General features: G+C 47.3%; 1 protein-coding gene and 1 long non-coding RNA gene across 2 annotated transcripts; one reads left to right on the top strand and one right to left on the bottom strand.

Annotated features, from left to right (window-relative positions):
- The first annotated feature begins 1,019 nt into the window (after positions 1-1,019).
- On the top strand, positions 1,020-15,851 carry LOC144273734 (uncharacterized). Its single transcript, XM_077832425.1, has 4 exons — positions 1,020-1,149; positions 1,298-1,500; positions 10,149-10,213; positions 10,835-15,851. Exons 3-4 carry the CDS (start codon positions 10,187-10,189, stop codon positions 11,519-11,521), a joined length of 714 nt encoding a protein of 237 aa, XP_077688551.1. The 5' UTR covers positions 1,020-1,149; positions 1,298-1,500; positions 10,149-10,186; the 3' UTR covers positions 11,522-15,851.
- On the bottom strand, positions 14,304-16,009 carry LOC144273735 (uncharacterized). The gene is made up of 3 exons (XR_013347789.1): positions 15,938-16,009; positions 15,603-15,788; positions 14,304-14,385 (listed from the first exon to the last, which is right to left on the bottom strand). It is a non-coding gene; the product is annotated as an uncharacterized LOC144273735 (long non-coding RNA).
- Positions 16,010-18,747: the final 2,738 nt, after the last annotated feature.

Here is an 18,747-nt window from a genome sequence, read left to right as displayed (position 1 = left end):
CTCATGGGTGCATCTTTCCACTTTCTTCCCAACCCTGGCCCTTGAGTGTAGCCCCATTTGATTTCCCTGCACAGCACTGAAGGTCCAGGAGGGCAGTGGAAAGATGCACCCGTGAGTACTGGCCCCCTGCTTTTGAAATATGGGACAAAAGGCATTCTGTACTGACTGAGTATGGGACAGGCCTTTCTATTTGAATAAGGGACGTCCCATGTAACGCAGGAGTGTAGGCAACCCTAGCCAGTGTTGATAACACCGGAGCTTCGGGCTCAGAAGAACTGAGCAGCTGAAACAGCTCCTGCAGCCTGAATTGCATTACTGAGGAAGTGACATTCCAGCCTTAGAATCATAGAATATCAGGGTTGGAAGGGACCTCAGGAGGTCATCTAGTCCAACCCCTGCTCAAAGCAGGATGAATCCCCAATTTTTGCCCCAGATCCCTAAATGGCCCCCTCAAGGATTGAACTCACAACCCTGGGTTTAGCTGGCTAATGCTCAAACCACTGAGCTATCCCTCCCCCCTTCTACAGTATCAGAGGGGCAGCCGTGTTAGTCTGTATCCACAAAAACAAGGAGGAGTCTGGTGGCACCTTAAAGACTAAAAGATTTATTTGGTCATAAGCTTTCGTGGATAAAAAACCCACTTCAGATGCATGGAGTGAAAATTACCAGCCATCCACCCTTAACAACACCACCCACAACGCTCTGTGTCTCTTGATAGTTCCCACCCGACGTAACAGCTGCTATTTGGAGCTGCTGAGGACTATTCTGCTGCACTAACACAAACCCTCCCCATAAAGGAAACACACATTATAACAGAGACGACTGGGAACAAGCTACAGGAGTTATTCAATATTTATTGTGCCAGTGGGGATCGAGGCTTCCTGTGACACAGTGAGCAAGGCGGGGAAGGTACGTTTGATTTGTCTTTATTGAATTTTGCTCAGACTGGGAGTCTGGGTTTCCCCTCTCATGTTTCCTGTCAGAGCAACAGAGAGCTCAGCACAGGGAGGGGTGGCCGTGCCCTCTCCAGCTCTCTGGGTCTTGGCCCCAGGCCTCACCCTGTAGAGCTGCCATCCTGTCCTACCCAGGGCGATGGCTCCTTGGGCTAAACCTTCTGGCTCCTGTATCTCTTCTTTGTCACCTTGGCTGGTAAGTGACCTGTGTTCTCCTGGACAGCCTGCGTCCCATTCCCTATCCCAGTCTTTCCCCCACGAGGCTGAGTGCTACAGGGCCCCATCGGGTCGTTGTTCCAGATGCCTGGGTCCCATTCCCATCCTGGTCTCTCTTCTTCCTCCAGGGGTTCACCAGGCCTCCTATTTCCAGCTCATCTCCCCGCAGAAGGCCCCCGGTCTGCCCAAGCACCTGCATGTGATGAGGGTGAATGACTTGGTGCTCTCAACCTATGACAACAACACCGGCAGGCTGGCTCCCCGTAATGGCTACACCCTGGGCAACCAGGACAGCCAGCAGTTCTGGAGAGCATGCAGCGCTCTCTGCCTGGTCAGTGACTCCTGGGTGGAGACCAAGTACCAGGCCCTGATGTGGGAGGTGAATTCCAGCTCCCCAAGACAGTGAGTCCATGGGCCCCAGCACTCAGCTTGGCTCGGAAAAGGGATGGGAGGGTGGCTCAAAGGAGGTAGGAGGGAGCTGGGGGAGGGGACACCAGAAGGGAGCGACTTCCCTGATATGTAGTGGTTAGGCTTGGTGGGGGAGAGGGCTGGGAGCCTGGATTCCTGGGTTCTGTCTCTGGGTATGAGATGGGCTACGGAAACTGGCAAAGTTAAAAGTATGCACAGAGCTATAAAAATGTTTGGAAAACTGTCTGTGAGTTTATTTTCACAAACAAACTTCAGTACTTCTTCAGGACTGGAAGGTTTCTTAAGTCGTCTTGAAAAAGCCTGAAGCTCACTCCACAAATCTGTAGCATCAATATCTTTTGAATTTTCATGAGTCAATGCTGACTCCAGTTTTATACACAAGTTTCTTATCTGTTTTGCTGTTTCCTTTTGCAAACTGTGGATATCATATAGAAAGCCAAATACTGACTCTAGCTGCTGCATCTGTTGAAATCTTTCGTCAACTGAGTGAATAGCAGTATCAAGGACTGCGAAGTAGAAATTCACTTTGAACCTTTGTTTTGAGTTCTGAATGGGTGTGTCTCATCCTTCATACAAAACCTGCTGTTTCTTTTGCCGAATGTGAACTGGCTCTGGTTCAAATTCTGTTGGAAAGTCTATTTCTTCAGCAAGCTCAATCTACCAGTGTTCTTTTGAACCCTTCATCTCTTCTGAATTCCTCCAGAATATTTTTAGTTTGCTGCAGTTTTTGAATAGCAGAATGTATGTTCAAGTTCTTTTCCTGAAGCTGCTTACTAGTGAGGTTAATCTCGAAAAGGATATTATATCACAAAATGAGTGAAGTCACAAATTTGAACTTGGAAAGGCCATTTGCAAGAGCTTCTGCATCTGAGTGTGCTGTATTGCCAGATGATCCAGTAAAGGTAGTAACATCAGAAATTTTAATTAGGGCATCATAAATGTTTCCCAAGTTCATAGTGAAGAGGCTTCAAAGCATCAATGTGACTCTCTCATCTTGTCTGACTAAGTGGTTTTACAGTTAGAGGATTCACATGGTGAGACAGAATCTCCCAACGGCGTGTTGAGCCTGAGAAAAAGACATAAACATGTTGCACCGGGTCAAAGAAACTGCTTGCCTCCAAACAGCATCTAGCAGCATCATTGACAACCAAATTCAGAGAATGTGCACTGCAAGGAATGAAAAAGGCCCTAGGATGGATTTCCGTCATTCTCCTTTGCACACCATTGTCTTTACCCTTCAGATTACTCCCATTATCATAGCCTTGGCCACGTAAGTTTTCAACAGATAATGACATTGTTTCAGTCATAAATGCTCCAGTCATCTCCTTCAGCGGTACAAAACCCAAAAAATGTTCTTTTATGAGCACTTCTACATTATCTTCATCTGCAGACTTTTCCATATCCACAAAACGAATGATCATCTTCCTTTGTTCAATGCGACTCACACCTGTTGTACAGCCCAGTGTTATTGAAAAGCATTTTGCAGAATGGGCAGCGTCTACAATTTTCTTTTTAATGGCATTTGCTAGGATTTGAATCACTTCATTCTGCATATTTTTTCCTAAGTAATGAACCTGTGTTTCACAATCAGTTATTTTACCCAGATGCTCCTCCATGACTGGATCAAACAAAGCGAGGTATTCAACGAATTTTAAAAAGTTTCCATTACCTGGAGTGTGTCATTTTTCATTTCTACCGCGGCTGTGGAATGCTAAATTTTGCCCACTGAGAACTCTCAGTAAAGCAATCAGAAGCTCTAATATTTGTTTCCAATATTCTTCTTTTTCCTTGATCACTCGTAAATTTTTTTCATTGATAGTTTTTCCTCTTTTCAATTGTAATTCAAGTTCTTTCCAATTTTGAAAACATTCCAAATGTTCTGTACTTTGTTCATGTGAAGAGAGAACTGAAAATATGTTTTTCCAGTCCTTTGAACCATTTTCAGTAAGTGATGTACCAATTGCTTGATTTCTAAACAACTTGCAGCAAAAGCAAAACACAGAGTCCTTCCACACTGAATATTGTAACCAGTTTTGATTAATTTCTTCCCCATTAATGAGTTTCCTCTGGTAATGCTGAGCAGAGAATTTCATTTTATTTCCATCCTTAGGGAAGGGAAATTCATGAACTTGTTCGGGTCCAAGTTCCATGAGAATTTGCCGCACACTGTCATCACATCTGGGCCAGGAAGCTGGGTCCCCATACTGTAACTTCAGGAAGGATCCCTGCTGTTTTGCTTGGTCCTTTTCCTTCTCAGCCTTTCATTTATGATACTCAGCTCCTGAGGGTTTTCTTTTTCCTCTTTCTGCCATGGGGCATTTGAATATTGTTATGTACTGTGCTCCCGACTGCAAGCATGATCGCGTTGAGGATGGCTGATGCACCCATCACATGGTGGCGATTTACACCACATTGCAGCCATCCCAACACTTCTTTTCACTGCTTAAAGGTTCACTGATTAGTAACATACACTCACTCACCTATTAAAACAGTTAGTTACAGCGCTTACGTGGAAACAAAATGACCTTTTTCGATGTTATAACCCGACACTAGTTGTTTGGAAAGTAATCCCCTTCCTCACAGTTACCTGCTTGGAGTGCGACATCATCACTTTCATAGCCTATTATGTGTTAATGCGGTTACTTTTCTTTTATGGACCTTATTTATTACTTGTGAACCAGTTATAACAAAGAAAAGTTCATAATTATACAGCCCGATAATAACACTAAGGTTTAATAATGCTTAAAGATACTCACATTTTGGATTTATAATGCTGAAAGACATTATTCTTTATTCTTTGGCACCAAGAAACACAATGTCCACAGTATTCGCTTGATTCTTAACCATCTACCTGCGTCGTGTATTAAAATGACCATTTGACATGTATCAACTCGTGATATCGCCGCTCTGCAGGAATTTCCAGCTATGCGACCTTGAGGTATAGTCGAGTTAGGTGTCACTAGCATTGCAGTTCTTGCCGCTGGCGGATGTGTTTCATTATGGCTGAGTTATTGCTTGTCAAAATTGCGGAGAGGGTCATCTTGGCCCTATGTCTCAAACTGAAAAAAAAAATCAATAAAACATTATTTATTTTGGCAGTAAATAAAAGATTTGACATATTAATAAATTCTCAGAAATGTAGAGAAATGAATTATAATTCATATTCCCTCCATATGTGCAAGGCAATTGAAATAATGATATCTTTGTTATTTTATTTGTATTTTTTTCATCCTTTTCTTTTTTTTTTCCATTTGACTTTTTTCCTCGAATTTGGCGCCCCATTTAACTTGGCACCCTAGGCGACCGCCTAGTTCACCTATATGGACGGGCCGCCCCTGACAAGATCACCCACAAGGTGCCTAGCAGCAGATGTGCAGCATCAAGCACAACGGGAGCATCTCCACTGAGATGTCCCTCAGGGCCAGAGAGTTCACCAAGCTCATCACCCAGTTCCAGATCTCCGTCCAGGCTGAGTTTGGCAGGAAAAGCGTCTACCCGGAGCAGGAGGACTGGATGACACGTGGGAGGAAGAGGTGTTTGTGATGGTTCCTTCTCCCCTCCCCGACCCGGGGTGCCACTTGGATCTGGAGTACCACTGAGCCCGCCTGACCCACCAGCCTGAGATCCCTTTCACACTGGACTGCTGTGACAGGCTCTCAAGCCTCCTCCAGCCCACATACAGGTGCAGTCTCACACAGATGCTGAGATCAGCTCTGCATGGGAAGGCTCAGCTAGGGCACCTCCCAGTTGCCAAGGAACGCACTCTCCTCTGGAGTGTGAACCCAAAATTATACCATCTTGCGTTGCACAGAGAAAGCTCATGAAATTCGCCCCCTACCCTCAATGTGGAGGAAGATATGCAACGGCTTTTTGCCCCCCAGTTATGATTTCCACACACTGGTTTTTAGACAAAACACAGAGATATTGGAGGGAGTCCAAAGGAAAGCAAAAAAAATGACCAAAGGTTTAGAAAACCTGACCTATGAGGAAAGGTGAAAAAAAACTGGACAGGTTTGTCTTCAGAGCTCGGGGATCAATGGTTCTCCAAGTCCACGGAAGATAGGACAAGAAGGAATGGACTTCCTCTGTGGCAAGGGAGATTTTGGTTAGATAGCAGAAAAATCTTTCTAACTCTAAGGGAAACTAAGCTCTGGAACAGGCGACCCAGGGAGCCCGTGCAATCACCACCATTGGAGGATTTTAAAACTGGGTTGGTCAAACACCTGTCAGGGATGGTCAAGGTTTACTTGGATCTGCCTCAGTACCGGAGGCTGGACTAGGTGACCTCTCGAGGAGCAGTAGAGCCCCACATTTCTGATTCTATTCAGTGAAATCTATTCTGAGATGAAATACTCTGAGCCTCCTTCCTCTTCATACCTGTTATCTGGACCCGGCTGGGCAGGGACCCAGGGAGATATGGGACTTTGCACCCAGCAAATAAAGCCAGTTCCAAGAAGTTCCAAAGTATTAGGAGTAAAAGGAAATAATTCACCAGGTCAGGTGGGGATAGGAGAAGAGATGGGTTTGCTGACAAAGGTGTGGATTTTAAATGGCTCTTCTGGTGCCCATCAATCCCAAGCCACAGCTCTCTGCTTCCCAGCACTGGGCTCCTCCATACACAGCTCTGCTGATGCCTCAAAATCCCAGTCTACAATCCCCTGCTATCCCAGGCTTGGGCTCATCCCCTGCTCTCCAAACAGCTCCATTTGTGCACCCTTATGTCAGACTTTGGGAAAGGTTGTTTCCATTTATGATATGTCTGTGTGTATAGTGACGCACCTTTCACAGTCAGGGTGCCTGGGAGATGTCCCTGCTCAGATGCTTGGCTTGTCAATCAGGCCAGAGTGCTAACAGCCTGCTACAGATGAGAGGGTTTTATCCTCGACTCCCACCCACCAGTGTGTTAGCATGGAGATGCAAAGCCTTTGAGAGCTGAAGCCCTGGGCCCAGTGGGAAGCAAAGTCCTGAGCCCTGGTTTATAAGCTAAGCAATGAGCAGTGGATCCAGCAGCCCTGTATGGTAGACAAGAGCCAGGGCTGAGGGGCTTCTCTTGGTACCTCTGGAATGACCTGTTCCCCTCCAACCAGCCTGAAGAACTGAGCATGGACTCATCCTCCAGGTTTGCTCTGCTACCCTGTTGGATGTTTCTTTCTCTGCTCAGCTTATCATTTTCTAAGGGACTCAGAGCAGGAAGTTTCCCTGGGCAAACCCAGAGGCACAGCCTTAGAGCATAATAGGAACAAAGTGCGTTTATGCAAACCCTGCGGCGTGACCCCTGAAGAGCCAGGGATCCCTGGACAAGAGCATTTCCTTGTGGGTGCAACAGTGAAGGCGGGATCCCAGCCTAATTCCCTTTGCTGCAACCCACCATGGCTGCCTTGGCAAGCTCAGGGTCCCCCTCAAATCCCCTGAAATCAATTGGAGTCTTTCCCCTGGCTGAAGACCAGACTCTACATCCACAAAGGCAGTGTTATTTTAACCCCACTCAGAAGAGGGTGCAACAGAGGCTGAGAAGGGAGATGGGAGGTGGCTTGTCCAAGCTCACAAAGAGTGTGTCTATGCTGAAGAATGGTCCAGGCCCAATGTGTCCACCCACAAAGCCCTCTGACACATGCCTGTCCCCGCTTTGAACACAGGAGGGCTTCCTTGCTCAGAGATGTGGGTCTGAGCCAATGTGACTGTACCCGGCCCCCTGGCAGCAAGGACATGAATGAAGCTTTCTTGCCAGGCTCATGTTTGTATGGTCCACCAATGCTATCCCACAATCCCCTGGGCCTGTGCATCCTGGGCCTTCTGTTTCCTGTCTTCCCACTCACCTCCTGGTTCAAATACAGCTGATGATGTTTAACCCTTCTTTTCCATGTGGGTTGCTCAACTTCAAACATACCTTGGCCCAGCCTGTTGGGAAACTGAGCCAGTGCCCCTCATTCATTGGCTGCCCCCTGGCCAGACACTCCAGGGTTTTGGTCAACATGGGGCGGGGGGCGGGGAGGGGCAGCAAGGTCCAGGATTTCAGCGAGACACAAGAAACCAGCATGTTTGTGAAAGCTCTGCAAGGAGCCTGGACCCACTGGACGGTTCTCAGGGCTGGGAGCAGCTGAAGCACCTCAAGACCACCTGCTGCAAAGGGGAGGATGGGAATGGTGCATCCGGGAGCACCCCGGCTACCTGACCCTAGCACCAGCAATTCCACTGCTGCTGGGAACCGCATCCAGACCAGAGTCATTCATGACTTTCTGCTGAGCCAGGCTGGACCTGGGCACCCAGAGGCAGAGGCAGTGGAGACAGGGACACCACCAGAGCAGATCATGCAGTCACCAGAGCAGACCCCTTGGCAGACCCTGGTGCTGCTGCCAGCACCAGGTTAGCCAACATGGATGGAGTATCCAGGGGCATCCTGGGCCCATATCTGAGGAACTGTCTGGGGATGAGCTTGGGAGGCAGCAGCCCAACAAGACCCAGAGCTGTAGGTGGAGCTGGAGCCATGACCCCTCTGACACCACGTGGAGTCAAAGCTGGATTCCAACACGGAAGAAAATGAAACCAGCAGCTGGTGTCAACCATTCCTAGGTGGCAGCAGGCAGCAGCTACGTCAGCTGCGTCACAGCTGCCTTGGAAACTGCAGCAGAAATGAAGCCACAAGCATGGATCCGGTGCTGGATCCAGGGCGCAGGGAGCCTGCAGGCCCGAAAAGGCTTAGTGGATGAGTTGGCAGCGTAAGGGCACTACCGACCAAGTGCTGCAGGATGGACAGAGAAGATGTCCCACAATGCACCATGACTCAAGCCCTGGAGCGGTTACAGCTAGCAAGGGGGCCCCTGGGATATGCCCCAGAAGCCACAGCATCAGAGATGTGTGAGCACATCACCAGCGTGGACACACTGCCCCAGATACAGGGTGGGTACCAGTGCAGAGTGGAGGCTTGTAGGCAAGTTTGGAAAGCATGGTCTGGCAGGCAGGGTACATGGACCTGGCACATGATGCAGTGCAGACATACCCTTAGACTAGAGAAGAAATGAGGCGAGGAAGGAAAAGGACACATGGGGCAGGGGGTTTGATAGCAAGACCCCAAATCTCCCATCCTAGGGTGGGGTCAGGACTCAGCCACAGCCGGGGGAGGTGGTAATGTTGTCTGGGTCCCTCTCTGGCCCAGGACTGCCTGGGTGCTGGTGGCTCATTAAACACTGTGTCCCTGCGCCAGAGAGACTGTCTGGGTGTCAGCTCCCTGCAGGCTGGGGGGAGGGGGAATTGCACTCCGGGAACCCAGGGAAGAAAAGGGTGTGTTGGTGACGCCCAGAGAGGAAGGTCAGGGGAAGGGGGCGGGAATGCCCAGCTCTGCCTGATATAACCTGGTCTCTTTGTGAGCATCTCATGTTGCGGAGGATCCTCAACAGAAACCCCCAGCTCTATCCACCCTAGAGGGAGACTCCCCGACAGGGACAGGGACAGTGACTGCAAACACAACTCCTACCTGTGAGTATCTTCCTCATGACCAGCCAGCCCAGGGTTGGGAAAGCAGAGGCTGCGGTTTGGGATTGAGGGGTACCGGCAGAGTTGTGGGAGGAAGGGGGAGCTCCTCCTCCCCCAGTGGTCAGCTAGTTACATGCAGAGTTGCCAATTTAGTCCTTTTCCAACTAATTGTTCTAATTGGAAAAAAAATCCATTTAGTTGTTGGTTAGAAATTCAAATTGAAATTGAACCATATATCTATAAATGTATATGTATATATATTATATGTATAAAATATATATAAAAATCATCATACATTCAAATGCTGGTGTTTATTTGTGTTTTTGATGGTTAAAATGTGGTGACAAGAGTTAGCGCCAAATCACCTTGCCAATGAAAACTTAAGGAACTTGCTTGTAGCAACCAGGCAGTCACAGGAAGCTTAACTCCTTTTCTGATTGAAATTTTGTGAAAGCTTATGCATATATAGAAGGAATTAATATAATTTCTCATTCTTTCAACAGCTAGATTAGTATGTTTTAGTGACTTTGCTCCAGAATGCTTGATTTGTGACTAGGAAACGTATAAATATATGTTTCCTAGAAGGACAAGATATTTAGAAAACCTTATTTGCCAAGGTTGTTATCTTGCACCATCACTGTCTCAAAGAGTTTCTGTACTTTAAAAAAAATATTATATTAAAATTAATTTTTCGAAAGTAAATTTAAATTAAATACACTTTAAAAATATTTTTGTTTTGCTTTTACTGTGGTGCTATACAGCCCATCTTCACCCCCATGATCTCATCCCTTGGCCCTCAGCCCACTGTAAATTCAACAGCCCCTCTAATTTTAATTCCCAGGGAAAACACTGAGCCCAATTCTGGGCTAGCAGGGGGCTGCAGGTTGGAACTGAGGGGCACTGGCAGAGCTGGCGGGGAGAGGGGAGCCAAGGACTGGGATAGCAGGGGGCTGTGGGTTGAGATTGAGGGAACTTTGGTGCACTGTTTTCTTTTGAGCTCTGTTCATGGACTCCTGGCTGGGCACAGAGTTATATGTCAGGATCTTGTTCTTGTTTCCTCATCTCTTTATCTCCACGCAGGGCAGCCCTTTGTACTTACTGGGTGAGACAGAGGAGACATGGCCCAGTCAGATAGATCAACGGTGGTAAGTGGGAACCCAGGTGAAGCAGGATTCTCCCAAGGCAGGACCCTGGGCTTTCCCCTCCCCTTCCCCTCTCAAGAAAATTCCCCGCCGCCCCCAAAGATAGTGTTGCAGGCCCAGGGCACATCTAGGAGACTTCACTGCAGATACTTCCCAGGGCTGCCCAATTCCTTTCCCAGGTGCCTGGTTGCTCTTGGAACCAGGGATGGGGGGTCTTCAAGCATCAAACATTCACAAAAGATCAGATGAGCTAAGGTCAAAGGGCCGCAGCTCCACTGGAAGCGGTGGACCAGACCCCAGCTGGCGTATATTGGCAGTAGCTCCATTGGTGTCACTGAGCCAGATCTCCAGCTGGCTTTAATGGGCCATAGTGTCACTGGTGTCAATGGGCCATACTCCCGCTGGTGTATGTTGGCCGTAGCTCCACTGGGGTGAGAGAAGAGGGGTCATTGTTGCCCTGAGGGATTCACTCCTGGTGTCACTGAAAAGTTTTTCCCTTGATAGAAACAGAGAAGTCTCCTGACGTCTCCCAGTCCAACCCCATGTGCACATGGTCTTCTCAAGCTGCCTTGATCCTTTTGCCAACTGCACCCTTCCCTTCCTTCCACTTTGTCCCCACCCCAGGGCTCCAGGCCAGTCACTGGATCATTGGTCCCTCGGAAGGACTCCCCGGGCACAGACATCTTTTGCAACCTCAGTGGAGACTGCATCGTCCGTTCTGACCTGGGATGCTACCTGCAGACGACTGAGTTCCTTGAGAAGGGGCACAACATCAAGATCCAGGGCCTACACCCTGCGTGCCTGGGTGGGGATCACTATGTGGGCAGCAGGCAGGACCCCAATATCTACATCATAAAAGGCAGTTCCTACCGGGTGGTGCAGGACCTAAGTACAGATAAGGGAGCTCAGGTCTTTCAGCTGCATCCCAGGTGCCGCGGTGGGGACCACTACGGGAGGGTTTGTTGGACCTTATTCATCATTTTCCAAAACCAGGGTGTAATCCGCAGCGTGAAAAATTTGAGGACAGCTGAAGGTGAAAATAATGTTGTCCTGCCCCCTGAATACTGCAAGGGGCTCTACTACTTCGGGATCGATCATTTCCTAACCCTGATCAAGATGGATGAGAAGTGGGGGGCTCAGTTCTTCCTGTACCCAGACATGAGATTTGACAAGCTGGACTCCTTCTACTCCATCCACCCCAAAGTGCTGAACTTCTTCCCTGGGGGCTTGACGCTCACCAAGGGCACCTCAACCGGTGGCTGGGAGTGCATCAAGACCCTGCACAATGACTCCGACTCCCCCATCATCTGATCCAACAAGGTCACCCGCAAGGTGGGCTACGCCAAGCAGAAGATGTCCAGCATTGAGCACAACTGGAGCATCTCCACTGAGATGTCTATTGGGGCTGGAGAGCTCACCAAGCTCATCACCCAGGTCCAGTTCTCCCTCAGGGCCGAGTACGGCGGGAGAAGCATCTGCACAGAGCAGGAGGACTGGAACGAAGCCCGAGAAGAAGAGGAGTCAATCCAGGTGACCCTGGAGCCCCAAAAGAACCTGTACATCTGGCAGTACCGCCTCGGCATAGGTCAGAAGCCCGTCCTGTTCTGCAGGGACCTCCAGTTCACCAAAGAAAACAACCCACCCGACCGCATCCCGCTGCCTCCAGTCCCCTAAGTGCTCATGAGGATGGAGAATACAGCACCATGATGCTAATCTGGTTGTGTGCATGTGAGTTTCTTTGTCCTGTTATTGCTCCTTCAGATCTTTCCCTGAGCTGCCCAAAATTTCTCCCATCCCATCCCAACTGTTTCTCCTCCTGGTTTTCCTCCTGTTCCCAGCTGTACCCAAATCTTGTTTGCAATGAAGATGGTTTAATTAAACTTCCTTTCCTTCCTATTATTATTATTACAGCTGGTCAGAAAATGGTGTTTGATTTTCTTGTGGAAAATTTAGACTTTCTATTGAAAAACAAAAAATTGACTAAAACCTGCTGAAACCCCAGAAAATTGGGTAGAAAAGCGCTGACAACTGAAAACATTTGCAAAAACATGCCAAAAACTGAAAAGTTATTGGCAAAAAGCTGCCAAAACAAACACAAATTTGCTGAAAACTGAATTTTTTTTTACTTGTAGCCAAGCATTTTCAGGTTTTCTGACCAAAAAATGACAGTTTTTGATGGAAACTAACACTTGCTGTGAATATATATATCTATCTATATATCTATATATCTATATCTATATATTTAATCCAATTTTCCCTCAAATCTAATGTTTCAACCAGCGTTCATTATGACAATACACAACCTGCCCAAACTTCTCTCCCCACCCCTTCTGCTTTTTCCGTTCTCTTTCATCCACCTGCTTCACAGCCTTCCCCAAACCTCCTGCCAAATCTTGTCTGTAATGTCAGTGATTGAATGGTGTGTTCTCTCTCCAATTGTTACTGCTACTCACAGCCTAGAATTTGCTTTGGGGTCCCTCAGAGTCAAGAGTCCAGTGGAAACCAGAGGAATCCCTGAAGTGTTGTAAGTGAGAATGGGGGTCAATACTTTGGATTTGCCCTGGTGCCAGAGTAGATATGAAAGCTGAAATCTAGCATATTGCATTTGCTGTCCATGTCTGAATGAAATTTTATTAGGATAACCCCGTATTATTGAGTCCAGGGAGCATTAGCATTCTCATTTTAATGCTAAGCTCTTGTCAGGTCTACTTCTACCATGGTCAGTACTGCTGCAGTCAACATAGTATATAATCATCAGTTTTATGGATCAAATGTCCTACGGATGTACGGAACTCAAAATATATTCCATGGCCATAGATAGACCAGTGTTGGGGCCCAGGACTTATACCATAGACCAGTCACTTAGTCAGCTTAATGACTTCACCTCTGGAAGAGCCGATAGCTAGGTCGGAGGAAGCTCTCACCAACATAGTAGTGTCTACACAGGGGGTTAAGGTCAGTATAACTACATTGTTTGGGGTGTGGATTTTTTTCACACCCCTGAGTGATGTAGTTACAACAAAGCAAGTATGTAGTGTAGACCAAGCCTTATTTATAATCATCAGTTCTTCAGTCTCTCCAATATATTTGTCAGGCTTTAAGTGACTCTCTGAAGCAATTGGTCTGAAGGCATCCTACTAACCTGGTCCTGGGCTTTCTAGTGTGGGGTTTGAAAGGGACAAGTATAAACTAACAAAAGCAGCTGTTTAAAGTTATTGTGGGAGGTTCTCTGGGGCCATTGACTTGGGCTGAGGAAGGAGAAACATGCTAATGGCATGGCGTAGTTAAAATCCAAGACATATTTCCTTGAGGATGTGCTACGAAGAGAGCAGACACAGCAGGGCAACTTTCAGACACTGATATGAAAGAGACAGCAAGCGATACAGCCTCCGAAAGGAAGTCTCGCCTCTTCTTCCCAGCCTGGTAAGCCTGGCCCAGGAGAATGGGGACAGATAGCTCAGTGGTTTGAGCATTGGCCTGCTAAACCCAGGGCTGTGAGTTCAATCCTTGAGGGGGCCATTTAGGGATCTGAGGCAAAAATTGGGGATTGGTCCTGCTTTGGGGGGAGGGATAGGTCAGTGGTTTGAGCATTGGCCTGCTAAACCCAGGGTTGTGAGTTCAAACCTTGAGGGGGCCATTTGGGATCTGGGGCAAAAATTGGGGATTGGTCCTGCTTTGAGCAGGGGGTTGGACTAGATGACCTCCTGAGGTCCCTTCCAACCCTGATATTCTATGATTCTATGAATGCAGGACACATGGTCTGTCCAAGTGTCTGGCAGGGTGTGATTGGTGAGTTCAGCAAAGCTCTGAGGTCCACCAAGACGACCCCAGTTTATACACCCGGCGTTGGGGTTCACTGGAGGACAATCTTCTTCTTTTCTACTGGACACTTGCTGCAGCTCTCGGATTTCTGGTCTGGTACTTTCTCTGCGGCTTCCATCGAGATGGCACAGCCATGTTTTCTCTCATTCTTTGCTTATCTGAGGCTCTTGGTTTTCTTCTTTTTAACACTGCATTCCTGAATTAAAACAGCCAATTAATTGGGTCCCCCCCTTTTAAAGCAATTTCTTTGAATGTTTCAAAGTCACACATACGTCGGGTGCGTCTGCCTTTCAATATTCATTTTCCTTCCCGTGCCAGACAATCCCTATCAATTCCAGGAGGCACCAATCAGTCTGAAAGAAAACAGGCACAAGCTTGTATAGTTCTTCTACACGTAGCAGACACTGGGCCAGCTTTTAAAAGGTGTTTAGGTGCCTGAAGGTATGGGGTGGTGCCTAGTGGGAATTTTACGAATGCCAGGTGTGTCTGTAGGGGCAAGAGCTTCCTGAGTTGAGTCTTGCATTGGCCTCCTGGAAATCAATGGGACCAAATCCGTCCCTTCAAATCTGTGCTTACACCTTTCCAGTGCCCTCCTCCCAGCTTGGAAACCTGGCTCAGCCGCTTCCCATTCCCCAGCTTCTCTCCAAATCTAGTTACCAAGGCAGATGATTTCATTATGTTTTCTCTCTGTTTTCTCTCATTATTACCTACAGCCTGAATTCTGATTTGGGATCATTTAGGGGTTAAATTTTCTGCCAAAATGCAAACAAATTGTGAAGCCTAAATAAAGAATCTATTTTTCAGCATTCACTAAGTTGTGGGGTTGAATTTCCTTTGTTTTCTCCTTGGTTTGGGGTCTATAGAAGGGTAAAAATGGAGGTGAAAGCAGCAACGCAGGAGGAAGCCAGGAAGGGACGGGGAGCTTGGGATCTCTGTGGAGATGATGGTGGGAAACCTAAAATAAACAGGGACATTGGGGGAAATGTTGATACTGTGAAAAACTGATAAATGAGTTTGGGGAGAGGAACAAAGAGGCATCACAGGCCTAAGACTCTTCATGGGCATGAGGCTCTTCACCATTGGGGAATTAAGATTAACTGGGACCCTTGTCACAAAGAACTTTTGGGCCCCCTGTGATGCTCTGTACCTTGGGGGAACACCCTACAACCCCATGTTCATCATTATAATATGATTGTGTGATCATTATAATATGATCAGTGCAAAATTTGTCATGTTGGGTGTCTTCGGAAGGCTCATGATGCACTGAGCATGGTTGTTATAGTAATGTTATAGTAATCGTTGTTATAGTGATGTTATAGGTTGTAATTTCATGTATATAGTTATGAGGCTGAAAATGTGTCCTCACGGCTTAAAACAAGCCCAGGCAAAAACTCTCCAAGAACAGAGGGACAGTTCACACCTCATCAGGGCATGTATGGGACAAACCCAACCCAGCCTCACAGGAACAAAGGATTCTGGCCTAGGCAGCAACCAAGGATCTGTTGGACTCTTGATTGAGTCACCCCCCCTTCCTTTGGTCAGTCTGGGACTGCAATGAGGTAATGCTCACCTGACTCTGAAGTTGGGGGGCAAAGCCAAGAAGGAAGAAAGGACATGATAAAAGGGAGAGACATTTGCCATGTTCTTCCCGTCTCTTCCACCTCCATCTACAGACATCACCATGCAGTGACTGAATCACTGATCAAAGGGGAGAGCCTGGCTGAAGGGCAACTAGCCAGCCTGTGGTGAGAAGCATCTAAATTTGTAAGGACACGGAAAGTGTTAAGATCATCTTAGAATGCATTTTGCTTTTATTTCATTTGACCAAATCTGACTTGTTGTGCTTTGACTTATAATCACTTAAATCTATCTTTTATAATTAATATATTTGTTTGTTTATTCTACCTGGAGCAGTGTGTTTCGTTTGAAGCATGTCAGAGGGTCCCCTTGGGATAACAAGCCTGGTACATATCGTTTTCTTTGTTAAATTCACGAACTCATAGAAGCTTGCAGCGTCCAGCGGGCATAAATGGACCCTGCAAGACGGAGGTTCCCGGGGTTGTTTCTGGGACAGGAGATATTGGCTAGTGTCTTTCGGTTGCACAATCCAAGGAGCAGCTGACATGCCAGAGGCTGTGTATGAACCGCCCTGGAGTGGGGGTTCTCACAGCAGAGCAGGGTCAGGCTGGCTCCCAGAGTCAGGGACTGGAGTGACCAAGCAGATCACCAGTCCAGATAACAAAAGGGGAATGTCACACCCTCCATGTGCCCCTTGCCATGGCACCCTGCTCCCTGCTTCTCCTCTCTCCATTCCCTTTTGCTTCCTTTTCCCCCACTCTCCCATACCCCACTGCCTCTCCCCCACTCTGCTATTCCCCTCCCCCAACTCTCCCATTCCCCACTGCCTCTCCCCCACTCTCCCATTCTCCTCCCTTAACTCTCTCATTCCCGACTGCCACTTCCCCTCCACCACAGCCCCAAGTCATCTGTTCCCCTGGCTCCTCATCCAATGTTTGCACCTTTGTCCAAGACAGACCTTTGCTGACTCCAGGCTCCCGGAAGTAGGGTCTCGTTCTGCATTGGCCTGCAACGTTGAAGTCCCCTCTGTTCTCCGAAACTCCCCCTGGAGATCGATCCACTTGGAGCTCTCTGAGATAGGCAGGGTCTTCAGAACTTTGCGGATTCTTGTAGCTCTTTCCAGTTTGTCAGTGTCCTGTAAGAGATTTGGACACCCAAGCTGGATACAGTCTCCTGTTGTGGTCTCATGAAGACTGGATCCCAAAATGACTCCACCTCTCTGCTCCTACTCAATATCCCACTGTTTTTTCACCCAGCCTGCCCCAGCTCCATCCTGGTGCTGGGAGCTGATGTATTAGTGTAGATGAACAATATGGGCCATAGGTGTTAACATAACCCAGCCACTGTCCAACATTAAATGGTGTTTGAAAGGTCCAGGATTTGGTGTACAGAGACCTCAGCCTGCTTAGTACCATGGCAGACACACCATTAAATGGACTTTTAATTTTTTATTAAAGATAAAGAAATAAGGAAAAACAGTTAAAGCCTTTGAAATGTAGAGTATTAAGTGAGGCTCTCATTATAACAACATCGCTTGTTCCCTGTCCCTTTAGCTAGAGAGAGTGTTCAGACACTTAGAAAGTATCAAAGATGGTAATAACCGTCCTTTGGGGGGAAAGAAAAGTTAGGTGAGATGAGCTGGAGCTGTTGCTGTTGTTGTTAAAGTCAGATCCTGTTTCATCCCAGATGGGGTTTGGGATTCAGCTGGAGCTGGGAGGGGTGATAATGTTGTCAGGGCCCCATTTGTGCCAGGTGATGTACATCTCTCAGGATCAGGACGGTGAAGGCCTGGAGTCCCAGGAGATGGTGGGGGTGGCAGCCATGACAGCGAAACTCACTCCAGCAGCCTCCTTTTGTTAAATGTTGAAGGCTGGAAGGTCATTACTTTGGTAACGCTGCTCAGTGCTTCTGTCCTTGGAGCTCCAGTTATCACTACTAACAGCAAATAAGGCAGCCTGCTCATTCAGCAGACTTTGATGTTGCTCATAAAGAAAGACCACAGGTGCAGTTAGGTGACAAAAGCACTCGGCCAGGTTCATTGCCCTCAAGGCACAGTCCTAGCGCCCTGGCTCTGTGGTTACAGGTACATTAACACATGAGTGTTCAGTGGCAAGGAGGGGCTCAGTCAGCAGCGGGAGTCTCTGCTGTCCCCTAGGCCACACAAAGGGTTAATGTGAGGTACCCCGACATTTATAGACTGAGACAAACAACGGGGATACACAATTGATGTACCAACTTACATGTTTCATGACATCTGTTTGTTACCTCTCCTTGTTCCTAATATCTCAGATACAACATCCCTATTCATTGTTCTTTCAAACCATCTTATCTTGTGCTAGATGGGGATGTAGAAGTGCTAGCCTTAAAATATATTTACATAAATATCTAATGCCTAATATGCTAGCAAAAACTCTGCCAAGTTCGTATCTAAGAATCTGCTTTAATACATGGCCTGACTGGTTCACGGCCTCTGGTTCAGGCCTCAGGTCTTGTACCAGGCTCAGTGCTCCAGGCTCGCTCTTTCTCTACTGTTCTTCTTAATCTTTTCTCACAAAATCTCTTTCTTGACGGACCCCAAAGGGCAGTGATGGGTGGAATGGCCCATCCCCTTATTATTTTGTCCATCAATTAGGCCTAAATTCCAACACACCAATTCTGGCTCATTAACTTCTGGCTCCATGTCATCTGGTTTTAACAAGGGGGGAGAATACTTTGTTATATTTTAAGTATGGGAAATTCCTTATCCTAAAATTGGGATTTACAAATCTTAACTTGATCCAACATTACAAAAAATGACAGTTAAACCTTTCAAATGTGAACAAAGCTTATGAACTTACAACTCACTTTCTTTGTAGCTAAAATGAAACTGAAAACTGCTGCTGTTATATGGCTGTAAGATGTTTAAGGACAAGCCAGCTTTTATCACTGCCTTGGCTGTACGTCTAGAATGGGCAAAGGTGGAAAAACTTCCCCCCTCTTTTACCATTTACACAGCTAAAGCTAGGCTTTTACAGAAAGCATGCACTAGGCCAGTGGTTCTCAAACTCCATTGTACCTTGACCCCCATCTGACAACAAAAAAACTACACGACTCCAGGAGGGGGGACCAAAGCCTGAGCCCCCCCGAACCCCACTGCC

This window comes from Eretmochelys imbricata, chromosome 13 (assembly GCF_965152235.1).
Source record: "Eretmochelys imbricata isolate rEreImb1 chromosome 13, rEreImb1.hap1, whole genome shotgun sequence".
Lineage (NCBI taxonomy): Eukaryota > Metazoa > Chordata > Testudines > Cheloniidae > Eretmochelys > Eretmochelys imbricata.
The sequence above is the reverse complement of the archived record's forward strand: the minus strand, read 5'-3'. Positions and strand labels throughout refer to the sequence as shown.

Bases quoted from the DNA above. Each gene is read 5' to 3' on its own strand.
- LOC144273734 (XM_077832425.1), top strand. From the start codon at position 10,187: ATGGCCCAGTCAGATAGATCAACGGTG. The intron at 10,214-10,834 runs GTAAGTGGGAAC...TCCCCACCCCAG, and splicing joins AGTCAGATAGATCAACGGTG to GGCTCCAGGCCAGTCACTGG.